Source organism: Oncorhynchus mykiss, chromosome 17 (genome assembly GCF_013265735.2).
Source record: "Oncorhynchus mykiss isolate Arlee chromosome 17, USDA_OmykA_1.1, whole genome shotgun sequence".
Classification (NCBI taxonomy): domain Eukaryota; kingdom Metazoa; phylum Chordata; class Actinopteri; order Salmoniformes; family Salmonidae; genus Oncorhynchus; species Oncorhynchus mykiss.
This window is the reverse complement of record NC_048581.1, coordinates 86,698,086-86,715,021: the sequence shown is the minus strand read 5'-3', so window position 1 is coordinate 86,715,021 and position 16,936 is coordinate 86,698,086. Positions and strand designations below refer to the sequence as shown.

General features: G+C 45.7%; 2 protein-coding genes across 4 annotated transcripts; one reads left to right on the top strand and one right to left on the bottom strand.

The window, feature by feature from the left end:
• Positions 1 to 95: 95 nt before the first annotated feature.
• LOC110495202 (cell division cycle-associated protein 7) lies at positions 96 to 3,569 on the top strand. 2 transcript variants are annotated; one of them, XM_021570514.2, is made up of 9 exons: positions 96 to 255; positions 357 to 479; positions 769 to 1,080; positions 1,196 to 1,288; positions 1,604 to 1,759; positions 1,929 to 2,072; positions 2,204 to 2,353; positions 2,824 to 2,960; positions 3,341 to 3,569. In XM_021570514.2, the coding sequence occupies exons 1-9, from the start codon at positions 247 to 249 to the stop codon at positions 3,372 to 3,374; spliced, it is 1,158 nt and encodes a 385-aa protein (XP_021426189.2). In that variant the 5' UTR covers positions 96 to 246; the 3' UTR covers positions 3,375 to 3,569. The 2 variants fall into 2 exon arrangements, with proteins under 2 accessions (XP_021426189.2, XP_021426190.2); XM_021570515.2 differs by having other exon boundaries at positions 357 to 492.
• A 238-nt stretch (positions 3,570 to 3,807) lies between these two features.
• On the bottom strand, positions 3,808 to 15,484 carry sp1 (sp1 transcription factor). Of its 2 annotated transcripts, none has more exons than XM_021570134.2 (8): positions 15,380 to 15,484; positions 14,661 to 14,737; positions 12,670 to 13,761; positions 11,882 to 12,089; positions 10,010 to 10,151; positions 9,337 to 9,527; positions 5,629 to 6,334; positions 3,808 to 5,594 (listed from the first exon to the last, which is right to left on the bottom strand). In XM_021570134.2, the coding sequence occupies exons 1-7, from the start codon at positions 15,384 to 15,386 to the stop codon at positions 6,033 to 6,035; spliced, it is 2,019 nt and encodes a 672-aa protein (XP_021425809.1). In that variant the 5' UTR covers positions 15,387 to 15,484; the 3' UTR covers positions 3,808 to 5,594; positions 5,629 to 6,032. The 2 variants fall into 2 exon arrangements, with proteins under 2 accessions (XP_021425809.1, XP_021425810.1); XM_021570135.2 differs by having other exon boundaries at positions 15,291 to 15,390.
• Between the last annotated feature and the right edge of the window lie 1,452 nt (positions 15,485 to 16,936).

Sequence of the window (16,936 nt, the reverse complement as noted above, 5' to 3'; positions counted from 1 at the left end):
TTCATTAAAAGCAAGCAACGGAAAATATTTAGCAACGGAAAACAAACATTAACGTATTTTTATTGGATGCTAGATAGTTCCTCTCTGTTTCAGTTCGTTTTCTTCCGTTTGGTGCCTAATAAACACGACCCTGATTAAGATTCATTTGAATAATTGGATAGGCTACCTTGCTAGGCGGATCAATAGGCTACACAGCCAAGATCCTCAGTGCCGCCTTTGACAAGAAATCAAACGCAATTTGACAAAATGGACAATGTAACTTTGTTTCGTCTTCTTTTGCTCTAAATTGATTCTAGTTACAATGTTTAACTGAACTAGTCGATCTTTTTAATTGTTTTCTTTTCCACTTCTTCTAGACTGGTGTTTTGGGATTGTCTTTGCTCTCCAATAAACTCGCCGAGATTTTCACAGAGGATTCGGAAAATGACAGAACGTTCTATGGGTTTTCCGACTGTGAAAGTGATCTATGTGATCACGAGGTTTGATATAAGTGTAATTTTGTGCATTTATTTTGCACCTGTTTACAAATTATCCAGTCATTGAGTTTATGCTATTTAATCGGGTCTTGAAAAATCCTAATTTATACCCACAGCAAGTTACTTTAATAATAGGCCTAATTTCAAAATGTACTGTTTGGAGGGAATCAGATTTGTATGGACCTCGTTCTCATTCAGTGGTTCTATATGGTTGTCAAAAACGTGAAAATATTCAGGTAGAATTTGGTTGTCAACTGTTTTTTCTTCATCTATCTACCTGTCTTTCCACCAGAGTTCAGACAGTGGCAATCCAGTGGATCTCAAAGACAGCCCCATAAAACAGCCTGTACCCTATCGCTTCACATTACGGGTGGTACTGCGCCCCCGTAAACTAGCCACACCAACTCCTCACTCCAGTGAAGAAGAGGAGAGGAAGATGAAGGCTGAGAAGGGAACAGTCAGATTTGAAGTTGAAGAGAAGCTGGTGACCGACGGAACACAGCCTGTTAAACAACAGTCAGGTTCTGATTCTGAGGCTGATCTAGCACAGTCTGGATCTTTTCTGGCCAAGAGGGCCCAGAACGTCAAGGCTAACAAAGCTATGGTAAACGTGCCTTTTGGTAAAATTACCACACACTCCCGAGAGATGACAATCAAATGTCACGTTTATCTGTACAACTAATGCTGTGTATGCCTTGTTTTAACTCCGACTCCTGCAGTTGGCTCAGTTGATAGCAGACCTGCATAAGATGCCAGGAGCTGCCCTGCTGAAGAGTCACAAAGAAGGCCATCTTAAAAAGGAGAAAGGCTCTGTGAGTTGATTCCATGTTTATTGCTCACCATGGATGGGCATGTTCAATATATTCAAGTCCCTAGAGCGTATGCATTGAATGCAGTGGAGTGAGGGAGATTGGGTGGGATAGATACTGTTCAACTTTCAACACCTTTTCTATTGGCCAGCGCAGGTTTCTTCAGCTTTTCTATTGGCCAGCGCAGGTTTCTTCAGCTTTTCTATTGGCCAGCGCAGGTTTCTTCAGCTTTTCTATTGGCCAGCGCAGGTTTCTTCAGCTTTTCTATTGGCTAGTGCAGCTTCATTGCTCCTTGACCTCTTCCTATTTCCCCTGCAGCGAGCGCCCCGCTCCAAGGGCGCAGTAGGGAAGTCCAGGACGAGCCCTAACAGATCCTCCCAGAGACGGACCCGCTCCATGGGGGGAGCTGAGAGCTTGGAGGCCCACCAGGAGGAGAGAGCGCTGGAGCTCAGTCTGGAGGAGGAACTATTGGAGGTTAACAAATACCCTTTTGACGTGATCATACCAACCCAAACTCTGCTTTGTGTGTCCCCAGTACGGTAAAATAACCTCTAGATTCACATAGTATGAAATGTAGCTTGTGATGTATAGAGATTTGTTCTGGTAATAGATTTATCAACGAGCTGTCCGCTTTCTGTTCCAGGTACGTGGTGATCCGAGGCAGAGGCGTGCTCCGCGTCCCAATCAGGCCAAACCTCACAGCATAAGACCTGTGGAGGAGATCACTGAGGATGTGCTACTGCTGGTGGCAGACCACACGACAGAGAAGGTGTACAACAGAGCCACAGTAAGTTAGGTCTCACCAAAGTCGAAGGGGTATTGTCTTGTGCACGATACAATACAATTTTGTTGACCAATTTGCATCAAAAATGTATTTTTTGCGGTCTCTTGTTGATTTGACGTCTGTCTGATTCTCAGGGCTCAACGTGTCACCAGTGTCGCCAAAAGACTACCGACACCAAAACGTGTTGCCGTAGCGAGGAGTGTCGTGGTATAATGGGACAGTTCTGTGGCCCGTGTCTGAGGAACCGATACGGAGAGGACGTCAGGAAAGCCCTGCTCGACCCGGTAGGAACTCCATCACTTGTCTTTATACACTTTTCATGTCAACCAAAATCTTACTGTGCTGGCTCTGATATTTTATTTTCTCACAGCTGCATAACCAGGCCAGCACAGTTAACGCCTGATGTGGCCTGGCTTGGTTCAGCTGTTGTGTGTGTGTGAAGAAGAAAAAAAAAAGCACTAATGATTCATCAATATTTTTTTTAAAGTCTTTAGTCTCCCTGCTCGTAGAAAGTAGTTCAGTGGGTAGTAGCCTACAGCGTTAATGACTACATTAACTATCCCCTTGGTAGCATGTGAATTAATTAACATGACCTTTAGAGCCTAGCTGCTTGCAAGAACTCTGTCAAGAGCCTAATGCAGGTGCATTGGGTATATGAGTCATTCAGACACTCTCTCTAGGAGGTTATGAAAGTCTTGAAGTTAGAATGTATTTATTTTTTTCATGTAACTATTCTTGTTGTCCCCTGCTGCAGGACTGGCGGTGTCCACCGTGTCGAGGCATATGTAACTGCAGTTTCTGCCGTGCCAGAGACGGACGCTGCCCAACTGGAATCCTGTTCCCTCTGGCTCAGTTCCAAGGCTTCTCTGATGTCCACTCTTACCTCAGCAGGTCAGCTCTACCCCCGAACCCTTACTGTCTCTGGCTCAGGATCCTGAGTGGCGCAGCATGAGACGTCACTACAGACCCGGGGTTTGATCCCGGGCTGTATCACAACCGGCCAGTGCAAAATTGGCCCAGCGTCAGGCTGTCATTGTAAATAAGAAATTGTTTTTTTTTTTTAAATACCAGGGCTTCTGTCCACTCTTACCTCAGATTGGGCCATGTGCATCTAGCCTCCGAGTGCTGATCTAGGATCAGTTTCATACATATGGCCCCATACATATTCATCCTCTTATACTCTACTTTAGGGCACAGCCACTTGTAGTTTTGAATAGCAAGGGGTTTTCTTCCCTCGTATTGCAATTATGACATTGTAATTTTTTTTCTAGTCTTCACAGTAAACTGTCAAATGGGGAGGACTGAGGATCTGAATGGGAGCCTCAATGTCCTTATCTGACCACCAGGGGGAGCAGTTGCAAATCACTGGTCCGGGAATACAGAAGTTTGGCACCTATCCAGATGAGGTTTATGTTCTATAGCTCTAACATGGTTTCTACTGCTGTTTGATATGAATGTTGATTTTAATCAGATTTTTTTCAAATAAATGATTTGACGGTGTCTGATTTTAGTCATTCACTTTACTAAGGACTAGTCACCTCTGAGTTGCTAAAGGGGTGGACACGAAGACGTCAGATTTAGAGAATATGCCAATTAGCAGACACTTATCCAAAGCAATTTAGTCACATGTGCATGGTTGGCCCCAGCGGGCATCAAACCCACAATCCTGGCGTTGCAAGCGCCATGCTCGACCAACTCAAGTCAACAGGATCATACATCTAAAAGAACAGATCACACATTTTGTATTTGTAATTTTTAATCCAGCTGTTGGCATTTGTAGTAATAACATTCAAAAAAAACCTCCCTTTTTAAATGAAATAAAAACATTAAGGGCACTTGTCTGAAAACTAAATTGCAAGGATAGGAGTACAAATCAAATACTGAAACGATGCATTCAAATACATTTCCTCACAACTTGTAGTTGATCGAGCTCGAAGTGGACATCAAGTCAACAGGGAGTTAAGTACTTAACCCTCTTCAAATGTGTATCCAAAATGGCACCCTACTCCCTTTAGTGCACTACTATTGACCAGGGCCCATAGTACTACATAGGGAATAGGGTGCCATTTGTTGCACATTTAGAACCCCAGCTAGTCAGTCTTCTGCAATACATCTGTGACTGACACCATTACTGAAACTGACTGGATTAAAATAGTGACGAGGTCAATCTTAACGTTTGATCGACCCTGGCTTTCTGTTTGAGACAACCTAATGATGCTGTTCTTACGTAATAATAAATCACGTGTACTTTCTTCCAAAACATGCAGGCCAATGCTGTTACGGAAGTAGGGTTGTAATAAATGTGGTTTTCCAGAAAAGTTAAATTCCTGGAAAAGGGATTGCATAAGCAGGACTACCTAACAAGATTTCATTAACCTAGGAATGTTACCTGTCTTTAGCAACCCTAATACAGAAACCGAAGCTGTAATACAACCAGGTCCAGAGCCAGGTTATATCGACTGCCTAGAACTGATGACAACCTTCCATTCCACAGTTCTCTTAAAACAGAATATGGATTTTTTTGGTTTTAGCTGAAATTATTTTTTTGCATTATTTGGAAATAAGACTTAAAAAAAAAAAAAAAAACAGGGTTAAAGTAGTCAAGGAAGAATTTGATATCCAAATGCATCAGAGAAAGAACTTGGGAGTATGAAGCAAATTGACAAATATACCAGAGAAGTAAATCATGTACTGGGACTGGACCGTATTGAATACATACATAGTTCATTCTATAGACACAACACTTTTTGTCGGAAATAGCTTAAACAAAATCTACATTTATATAAAAAGTTTAGAATAGAAGTTTAAGATTGATTGTGTATGAGAGACTCACAACAGAAAGGCAATCTCTTGCAACCATATAAAGTTCAGTTGATCCTTCCTATGCTAAGAATTTCCGTATCTTTACACGAGAGAGAGAAAAAAAACATATGTACATACAAAGACTTATCCCAAATTCTCTTCTTTTTTGCTATGATAAACGCATCAAAGCATGATGGCTTGAATGTGTACCTATATAAAAAAAGGCAAAAAACAAGGAGATATTTCATGACAATTTTAGATTTGTGTCCCTGTTTAGTACGTTACTTTTGACCAGGACCCCATGTAGGTGATTGTGTGTGTGTGTGCCCCCCTGCTGATTAATGCTCCTGGGTCTGGGCTGGATTCAGGGACATGAAACATGCCAAACGCTGCAGATACAAATAGAAAAAAAAACAAGAGCCGTTTCCCTTCTACACCATATGTTACCATCTGAACGTTGTGTAACGTTACATCCTCCTGAACAGGCCCCAGAAGTCCAAATAGTGACCAAATAACGACGAGCCCCTCCCCCATCCACACTGGCCTTCAATGAGAAACAACGGTGATACCGGGCTAGACAAGAGAAGGTGTGAGAGACCAGGCGAAGGCCCAACCCACTCAACCAGCTAGTACAGTGGAGTACTGAAGTTATCCCTGGTGTATACTGTACTATACCCAGACAGAGGGGGGTTGGACAAGAAGAGACCTGAGAGAGGGGGTGGCTCCTAGCCATGGGGGGGGGGGGGGACTGAGTAGCAGTAGTGCGTTTCTGCGTTATGTACAAATAGAGATTGGAAGTGATGGATTTATATTGTGTTCCAGAGAAGCCGCCTTCGTGAATGTGTTACTAGGACAACCACTGTAGTAGTACCATTCATTCCCTTCCATTATCGATCAGATCTAGGTAACTAACATCTAGACTGCTCTCCACCCGACTCACAGCCAATGAAATGGGTAAGGTCATGGAAATACGCCATAGCAGTGTAGCTGAAGGGACTCCCTGGATCCTGTCTCAGCTCTCAAAAATATCTAAACAGAGCTCTCCCCTCCCTTCCTATTATTAGCCCTTAGTTTTACTGTATATAATCTAGACACATATAGCCCTTATAGATCAATGTCCGTTGCTCCACTACCGTCCTGATCCCCACATCCAATCAGTAATCAATATCCATTACTGTTGATGGAGTGCAGGTCAGCCACCTGCATCACGTTGATGCCGCTGCTGGCCAATCGGGCGATGCCCTCGGGCGACAGTGTCTCCATGGCAATGAGGGCGTGTTGGTCATTGACCACACCCCCGGCATCCGTGGCTCCGCCTCCACCCGACTGAGGGGCGGAGTTATCGGAGGTCACAGCGCCACCGGTGGTTCCTTTCTTGTTGAGGTGGGTCTTGAGGTGTTTGGAGAGGTGGTCGCTGCGCATGAATCGTTTTGGACACTCCGTACACGTGAACTTCTTCTCACCTAGACGGCATGAAGAGGTCACAGGTTAGTAGTGATTATTCTTGTAAACCTGGAGAAATGTCTCCTTCAAAAACAGAACAGAATGTCTGGCATCAGTGGTTTCTTCCATCATGATTATTCAGAAATTTAAAAATCAAATAAAAACATACCTAAATCTGCACAGAGGTCAGTGTTATGTTGGGACCAATAGGAGAAAGACAGAAGTGTCTGTAAATGACTGAAACTGTAAATCATTACGCAATAGGGTCAAAGGTTATTCCCGAGACCTGGTTATCACCATATAATAACCTAGTCAGAGGCTGTAATTAGGGCCCCAGAGTTGTTCCTCGTCCAGTCATCACAAGGTCAGCAGTGACAGGCAACAACCATGGAGATGCACTATGTAGATATCACTCCATTATTTCCTGGTTAGCGAGCCTAATTTCAGTTTGTGTGACAAAAAACAAACAAGTATAAATGTAGAGAATCAGTCGATCATCTAAACCTCTCTGAAAAATATTTTCCATTACTAAAAATATATTTTTCAGCTGTTTGAAGCTGGTGTACAAAACCGAAAGTGAAAGGATACAAAAACAGGAAGCATAGAAATAGCGCAGATCTACAACTCACTATTCTATGTGAAATTGGTCGCACAAAAGTGACATATTGCAGCTTTAAAATGACTAGAGGGGCTGTTTCAAACTCGGTCTCAGAATGGGGTGAAAATGAAAGCCATATTGGTCAGGGATATATCCAAACCAGTCTTGTGTGGTGAGGCTGGGTACGGGGACATTCACAAGACCACCTCCAGCTCTGTGTGGTGAGGCTGGGTACGGGGACATTCACAACACCACCTCCAGCTCTGTGTGGTGAGGCTGGGTACGGGGACATTAACAACACCACCTCCAGCTCTGTTTGTGTGGTGAGGCTGGGTACGGTGACATTCACAACACCACCTCCAGCTCTGTGTAGTGAGGCTGGGTACGGGGACATTCACAACACCACCTCCAGCTCTGTTTGTGTGGTGAGGCTGGGTACGGGGACATTCACAACACCACCTCCAGCTCTGTTTGTGTGGTGAGGCTGGGTACGGGGACATTCACAACACCACCTCCAGCTCTGTGTGGTGAGGCTGGGTACGGGGACATTCACAACACCACCTCCAGCTCTGTTTGTGTGGTGAGGCTGGGTACGGGGACATTAACAACACCACCTCCAGCTCTGTTTGTGTGGTGAGGCTGGGTACGGGGACATTAACAACACCACCTCCAGCTCTGTTTGTGTGGTGAGGCTGGGTACGGGGACATTAACAACACCACCTCCAGCTCTGTTTGTGTGGTGAGGCTGGGTACGGTGACATTCACAACACCACCTCCAGCTCTGTGTGGTGAGGCTGGGTACGGGGACATTCACAACACCACCTCCGGCTCTGTTTGTGTGGTGAGGCTGGGTACGGTGACATTCACAACACCACCTCCAGCTCTGTGTGGTGAGGCTGGGTACGGGGACATTAACAACACCACCTCCAGCTCTGTTTGTGTGGTGAGGCTGGGTACGGGGACATTCACAACACCACCTCCAGCTCTGTGTGGTGAGGCTGGGTACAGGGACATTCACAACACCACCTCCAGCTCTGTTTGTGTGGTGAGGCTGGGTACGGGGACATTAACAACACCACCTCCAGCTCTGTTTGTGTGGTGAGGCTGGGTACGGGGACATTAACAACACCACCTCCAGCTCTGTTTGTGTGGTGAGGCTGGGTACGGGGACATTCACAACACCACCTCCAGTTCTGTTTGTGTGGTGAGGCTGGGTACGGGGACATTCACAACACCACCTCCAGCTCTGTTTGTGTGGTGAGGCTGGGTACGGGGACATTCACAACACCACCTCCAGCTCTGTTTGTGTGGTGAGGCTGGGTACGGGGACATTCACAACACCACCTCCAGCTCTGTTTGTGTGGTGAGGCTGGGTACGGGGACATTCACAACACCACCTCCAGCTCTGTGTGGTGAGGCTGGGTACGGGGACATTCACAACACCACCTCCAGCTCTGTGTGGTGAGGCTGGGTACGGGGACATTAACAACACCACCTCCAGCTCTGTGTGGTGAGGCTGGGTACGGGGACATTAACAACACCACCTCCAGCTCTGTTTGTGTGGTGAGGCTGGGTACGGGGACATTAACAACACCACCTCCAGCTCTGTTTGTGTGGTGAGGCTGGGTACGGGGACATTAACAACACCACCTCCAGCTCTGTTTGTGTGGTGAGGCTGGGTACGGTGACATTCACAACACCACCTCCAGCTCTGTTTGTGTGGTGAGGCTGGGTACGGGGACATTAACAACACCACCTCCAGTTCTGTTTGTGTGGTGAGGCTGGGTACGGGGACATTCACAACACCACCTCCAGCTCTGTTTGTGTGGTGAGGCTGGGTACGGGGACATTCACAACACCACCTCCAGCTCTGTTTGTGTGGTGAGGCTGGGTACGGGGACATTAACAACACCACCTCCAGCTCTGTTTGTGTGATGAGAGGCTGGGTATGGGGAGAGCTAACTTGACAACTTCCATAGACGGGTTAGCTGACAACGTCACAAAAATGATACGGGCTCTTCAAATGGGGCAGAAGGCCATGTGCTGTGATTCTGGATGGTCAGATAGCGAGCAACAATGACAAGAAACGGCCATATGGGGAATCCCGAGTGACCGATTTCAGCTAGTTTGACCTTGTTCTCGATACCACGTCTTGTTATGAGGCGTTCTGATGGACGTCACCGCTAACATTAGCTAGCTAGCCAACAACTGTAACAACGTATTAGAGAGAAAAGTGCTCATTGTGCAACTTGATTTATGTTTTCAATAAACATTGGAGATTAAATATATAGATTGCATGTTGCCGACCCAGTCTGTTTTGCGCCATAGTTGCGCGCATCGGTTTTGTCGCTAAACAACCAACCATCGTCTCTGTTATAACGTATCAATAAAGATGTAATTTAAAAATCGGCTTGGCCGTCTCACCTGTGTGTGTCCTCTTGTGGCGTTGCAGTTCGTCCGAGCGAGTGAATTTCTTCCCACAGAAGGACCAGCCGCAGACGAAGGGTCGTTCTCCAGTGTGCCAGCGAAGGTGAGCTCTCAGGTGAGATGTCTTACCGTACACCTTCCCACAACCTGGCATGTGACAGATATGCTGCTTCTTCTTATTGGGATCTCTGAACAGGAAAAGGGGGAATTGACAGTCATTTTGCTGTTAGGCTATTTGATGTGTGCCACCAACCTTTTTCTGCAGTTTCAGAAATATTGCCCCCCAGTCTTCGCATATCATGCCACTCAAATATACTTCAACCGTTCTCTCCGATTAGCTTGCATTGTTATTATTCCCCCCCCCCCCCCCCCCCCCCCCTCCTCTCTGGCATCAGCATTTTTTATTCATCAGGATTACTCCTAAATTAAAATCTAATCTGCACAGAGGTCATTGTTACGTTGTGACCAATAGGATCAAGACAGAAGTTTCTGCATACGAGTCATAAGCAATAGCGTCAGTGATTCTTCCTGAAACCTGGTTATAAACCACATAACCAACCTGGTTCCTGGCTACATCATCGTAAAAAATCAAGAGAAAGGCTTTCAGGTGATAAAAAAAAACAACATTTGACCCAGCTCTTAAGTGTTGACAGACTCAGATGTTATGTACCTCGCCTCTCCGTCCTTGCAGAAGGGACAGGTGCAGGCTTCCCTTCGTGTCCGGCGGTTCTGAGGCTGAGGGGACGTGTCTCCCTCCTCCATGACTGTGCCGTCATCCAGACTGTCTCCCCCTGCCTGCAAACCCTGGTCTCCTGTGGAGGAATAAACAGGAACGTCAGCCGTTACAGTATATTCAGTGTTTACAAACATCATTGGCCTTCCCGTTCATGAAAGCTTACTGTGACCAATCAATTGTTTTAGGTGTGTATATAGAGCCATTGGGCATTACAGATACAAAATCACCTTCAAGTAAAAAAATCAACATTTATTGGTCACATACACAGTTTAGCAGATGTTCTAGCGGGTGCAGAGAACTGCTTAGCATAAAGAGAACTGCTTAGCATAAAGAGAACTGCTTAGCATAAAGAGAACTGCTTAGCATAAAGAGAACCTCATGACAATCAACAGACCAAATACAATAGCAGGTGATTATTATTCTGTCATTGTACTGTGGAGACTAAACCAGTTTAAATATCTTATTATCCCAGCCAAATTAAATTACAAGTCCAACCGGTATGGTCAGGTTGAGGCATTGGGGAAATCCATGTTGAATTTCATGTCTAATTTCAGGACAGAAAAACTATAGCCAAGCCATAAAATGTAAATGCTGGTAGGAACAGGGCAAACTTGGACACGCCCACATAACGTGTGTCTGTCTGTGGGGGCCCGGATAAGACACTGACAGGGTGGGTGGGGTGGTTACACCCCCTCATCTACTCCAACTCACTGCCAGGCAAACCTCTTACTAGCCGACCAGGCAAACCTCTTACTAGCCGACCAGGCAAACCTCTTACTAGCCGACCAGGCAAACCTCTTACTAGCCGACCAGGCAAACCTCTTACTAGCCGACCAGGCAAACCTCTTACTAGCCGACCAGGCAAACCTCTTACTAGCCGACCAGGCAAACCTCTTACTAGCCGACTGCCGGACCAGACAAACCTCTTACTAGCTGATTGTCACTGACCCACGGAGGAGTAAAGGAAATGCTTAGTCAATGCCCACCAATCGTCTGTTACTCTGAACACACACCATGTAGATACTAGCACCATGTAGATACTAGCACCATGTAGCGTGAACAAGGCAAACCAGTTGGCTTACTTAACACTTACTTTTGCATTCCAGGCATCAAGCTACATTTGTTTGTTGACATCAAATAATTCAAAACCAACTGAATGAAAACCTTCTGATTACAACCATTAAAGTGCAGATATGGGTAAGTCTACAACTGTGACCACCCGTGCATCAAGCGAAGTAACATTATTATTATTTTTTTTATTTAAACCTCCAGTAAAATCGGTCAGTTTAAGATATGGTCTGCGTCTCAATCCACCGTATCCGTCTAGGTCAGCCTTCCGCGTCTGTAGCGTCTGAACGGTTTGGCTTCGAAAACGTATGACCAATCGATGGAAAAAGAGACTCTCGCGAACATGATGGCGTTCTCCATCTTGCACTACGACCTACACAAGTGTCACGAGACTCGTCTGAAGGACTCATACAAAACAGAAGTATGGAGGTAATTTGGTGCCCCCCCAAAAAAATAAGGGGTTACACACACACACACACACACACATATATTCATATACATATACACACACATACATACACACATACATACACACATACATACACATACATACATATAATTTCTTGAGCTTTCTCACATCTCCTAGACATAGTACAGACACTTCAAAACCTTTATTTATACCAGTCCTTTGTTTCATTTATGAATGCGTTACTCAATGCGTTTCTATGGGCTGTTAGTAAAAGACGAATTGAAATTCAATAGGATAAGTGTTAATTCAGTCCTGAGCAGAACACGTACCAGATGTGTTAGAGATGGTGATGGGGACTCCTTGTAGCTGGTGCATCTGTAAACCAGAGTTCTGCAGTGTGTTGAGGTTGATGGTGTGCAGGCCAGGGAGTTGCATGGTACCTCCCTGGGCCTGGCCCAGCTGAGAGAGACTCTGCATGGGGGCCAGGGTGATCTGGGTCCCCGCTGGGCTCTGCAGCTGGAGGGTCTGCCAGCTCACCTGGAGGGATGAGGTAGAGGAATTGATTAGCAGATCGAGGAAGTCCGTATTGATCAATTAGGAACGGACACATTTAAGTTATATTTTCCATTCTGTTGGACTGAGATGAGTTTACATTTCTTTATTTTTTCCCCTTTTGTTCTCTCTCTGGCATCAGTGGTTTCTTTCATCACAAATTATTCAGAAATTAAAACATCATACATCATCTGCACAGAGATCATTGTTACATTGGATCATTAGGAGAAAGACAGGAGTGTCTAAGTCAGTGGTTCCCAACCAGGGGGGATAACCTAGTCTATCCACATGGGATACTATGATAAGACTCGTGAGACCATAGGCCTACTGGTAAACTGCATGAGGGGGTACTTCAGGGGTACTCCAGCCAGAGCAACATTCAGTTAGTTGGTGGTACAGTAAGGGGGAAAAGGTGCTAAATCACAAATGTAAGCTATAGGGCCTAGGGTTTATACCTGAGAACTGGTTATCATCTTATAATAACCTAGTCAGAGCCTGTAACTAGGGCGCCAGCACTAATCAACAAATACATTCCGAAAAATCTTGAGTAGAACTCCTAGCTCACCTGTCCGTTGAGCCCGACGGTCCTCAGCAGGATGGGAGAGGTGTTGGGGAGGGTCTGAATTTGCAGGTTCTGCAGGGCATCCTGGGTAAGTGTTGGTGTCGCGAACACCTGTCCCCCAGCTGAGATTGTCTGCAGAGAGGTCCCTCCTTGGATGAGCTGCTGGGGTTGAATGAGGATCTGCTGCGGCTGATCTCTGTTATCTGGCTGGATGGGGATCCCGCCGCCAGAGTTCTGGAAGCCGTTGGTGCTCTGAGTCTGCTGTGTCATGCCTCCATACGAGGTGCCTGTCTGAGTGGTGGTGGTGGTTGAGTTGGTGTAGTACGTGCCAGAGGTTGACACTACCTGCTGCATCAGCTGCTGGTTAGAGCCTCCGTCCCCTTCAGACCCACTAGCTGCACTGACCGGAAGGAGGGTGATATTGCCATTTAGGAGACCAGGCATATTAGCCAACTGGAACTGGCCCTGGTTGTTCTGCAGGACGCTGTTACCCAGACCTAGGTTCTGTAGGGGGATGGCTTGCTGTAGGACCCCGGCGGGCATGGTTAGGATATTTCCTCCACTCCCTGTTCTAACCAGCTGCTGACCCCCGTTAGGCGAGGAGACTAGCTGGAACTGTCCTGCCCCAGCTGCATTAGGGTCCTGCTGCACCCCTGCCTGGGCAAACTGTAGATGCTGGCCATCCACCGTCTGGAACTGAGGGATCACCTGGTAATGGATGTTGGGCATGGACACAACCTGGCCCCCAGACATGGTGAGGACCTGCTGGCCCTGTAGAGAAGGAGCTGAGGACAGCACATACTGCTGCTGTCCCTGGTGCCCACTGGAGACCGACGTCAACACCTGTTGCCCCCTGTTCTTCCCCGAGTCGCCCGCGGTCATGACCATGCCAGTGGAGTCGGTGGTGATGGTGTTGGAACCACTGGAGCTACCGAGACTGACAGGGATGATCTGCCAGCTCCCATTGGCTGTCTGGGTCAGCTGGGCTTGGCTTAGGTCTAACTGTTGTTCGGAGCCGGAGTCACTCTCGCCTGGGGTGTCGATTCTACTACAGGTCGCTGCCAACAGAGCTAAAGGAGAGGGCTGCTGGGAGTCCTGCAAAAAAAAACAAAGTTGGATTTTTGTTGTGAAGCTACTAGTAGTATACAGTATACAAAACTCACACATTGTTCACAGGAAGAGTAGCTCCTACATGTGCAACAGCTAATCAATAAGATACAGCATCACAAAACTTTACCAAAGGGGTTCTGTTTGATGTAACAATGTGATCTGCTTTTCAAGGTGTTCATAAGAGAAACCAAATCTAGTCTGAAAGAGTTCAATTAAAACAAATTAAACCACAGTGAAAGACGAACAATAATTAACATAATGTAAAATTCTTGTCACATTTGCCATGGTTTTAACATCACACCTACGGTGAAATGTGACAGTACACACAGCATTCCAGCGTGTGTGCTGCAGCAGGCATGAGTGAGAGGGCAAGCCAAGGGAGAGGAAATGGGGGAGCGCCAGTGGCAAATGGGTGGGATCACATTTTTTTTTTTAAAGAGCAGCGGCGGGCTAAACTTCCCCTCCCCCAACCCACCCACACCTTTATCTTGCCCTATAAACTAGCTCACTCAGCCGAAGCCACCCCCTTCCGACGCCAGCCAAAATGGGCTGTGCGAGCTGCTGTACGGGGCTGGCAGGAACTCCCCGTGTGGGATCATCCACCTCTACGACTGCCTATATCCCCACCCCGGTGACATGTGCTTGTGAGAAATCAACAACACTGATCAAAACCCATTCCCACCACTGACCACAGTTAAGCCACACATTTATCCATAGCTAGCTAGTTCAAAATGTCTCATGCTTGGCTACTTTTCTAGCTAGTTAACGTTACATGTCAGGAGGGGGGAGGAAAGGGGGTAACGTCTCTAGCAAACATCAGAGGAATACATTGAGGAATGCACGTTATCTGGGAATGTGTAATGTTATTTGACTGGCAAGCATACTTGTCCGGTATTTGTGTTTCGCTTTTGAAGGAAGCCTCCACCGCTTTCCACCATCGCGGCCATTTCATCCTGTTGGTCTGTAAATGTAACGTTGCAAATGGATTAGCTGCTAACAGTAGCTAACTACCTGATATTAGTTGCCAGTTAAACAAAAGCAAGCTAGGATATTACAGCTGACACGTCTATGATACTTCCATTAGATAAAATTAAAACATTGCTAATACCACGAACTAGCAAACTAAGTTATGTAAGTTTTTCAACAACAAAAAAAACAACCGCAAAACAACTGCTAACTGGCTAAAGAAAGTAGCTAAATAGCTAGCTCGTAGCATGGGAACGATTAGTGGAGTCTTAATTACACAACCACAAGAGCTAACTAACGTTAGCTGCCTGACTAGCTAATGACATGATATTCGAAGAGTTTAAAATTGTTTTCCAACCTTAACTAGTTGTTAGCAAAGCTAGCTAATCTAGCTCATACGACTTTTCATCCTAAGTGACTGGCTAACCATTAGCTCGTTAACGTTAGCTAAGATTCAATAAATGGTTATCAAATTTAGAGCTGAAGAGTTTGAGACCTTGTAATTTCAGATTTGCCTAGCTGTATCTACTCCATAAACAATCACCTACCTATTAGTTAGCTTCGTAGACTTTTACAAAACTACTGTAGCTACTTCTGAAAGGGGGGGAGAAGAGAGAAGAAAAAAAAGTTCACCTACCACTCATAATTTCGAGACGGGAGGAGTTTCTCGGGCTTCTTTCAGGTTGACATCAACTTTTTGCTCTTCAACCAAACATGCTGATTCTGCTACGAAGGAGAAAGGAGGAGATTTATTTTTTTATCCAATTAGATGTCGAATTGTGTTGTTGTGGGCCAATGAAAATGCTGTTTTCTTTCATAACTTAGACCTCCCTCCCGGGGGGTTTCTACGTTGAGCAGTGTGAGTTTGATTTAGTAACTGAGCTACATCGGCTTGTATATTTGCGCTTAAATTATTATATTTTTTTAAAACCTGCGGAACGACTGTAATCTTGTTCCCGAAGTGCCTGCATGCCACACCATGCAACTTGAATCAAGTGCACCCCATGTATGAGTGACACTAACCGCTACCTAACAAGAGTTGTAGTAATTCTAAAATGGGAAGAGCTGACCAATTGGGATGTGGTCATGGGCGGGTATTTGGGTGGGGCCAACAAATGGTAGGTTGTACCTTTTAGCGGCTACGTTGACTAGTGTTTTTTGGCGGAAAAGGCGCCATTGACAAACATGACCTAAATAAATTGTTGTTGACGAGCCCAACAGTAACAAAAATAGACCACATTCACAACGAAAGACATCATACAATGTTTCATACATCCTTTACAACATAATGCAAATTACAGGAGGGAGGTTTAGAAATCGCTCAGCAACAGATGGGGCTAAACTTTTTCGCTGGCCACTCCCTGCCTGGATGAACATTGCGGGCTTGGGAACGTGCAAGGGGAGGGCTGGGACCGGGGTGGGTGGAGAGACCCTTCAATGTGGAGGGACTCGTTTTGATAGCGCTGGGAGGAGATTTGTCGTGGGTGGGAGGGTTTTTACGTGTGAGGGGGTGTCCGTGGAACACATGTGGCCGGGGTAAACATTTCAGTCCCCTTAGGATGGAGTGTGGAGTTGCCAATGCTGGACAGCCACACACCCTCCGCCCTCCCATCGAAGTGGACCACCCCCTCCAGTCCATCACTCCCTCCAGTCCACACTCCACCCCCAATCCATCGCTCAGTGGTACATCCCCAACTGTTCTCCAAGCCCATCTTGTAGATATTCAGAAGCACATAGACGCTGTTTTTATAGTAGCCTTTTTTTTGACATCCTCACAGTGGATATTGACAATAATATTTAGGTTCTAAATAGGTTTTAACGACCATATGTTTTCTTTGTAGAACCAACCTCCCAAGTTTATTAACAGAACACCTGTCATCCCATCACAGCCCATCTGCATCTATGCCTAACCCTACTGTAGGGAATTGATTTTAATATGAAAGAATAAATACAAATATGACTGCCGTTTGAAAGATCATGGTCCCAAGTAGAATATATTTCAATCTTGTTTGAAGATTTTTAAAATAGTGTTGTTATTATACAGGTAACTGCCAAAATAATGAAAACACAAACACCAGTCAGAACAGCTTCAATGCACTTGGTATAGATTCTACAAGTGTCTGGAACTCTGTTGGAGGGATGCTGACACAGTTCTTCCATGAGAAATTCCATCTATTGGAGTTTTGTTTGATGG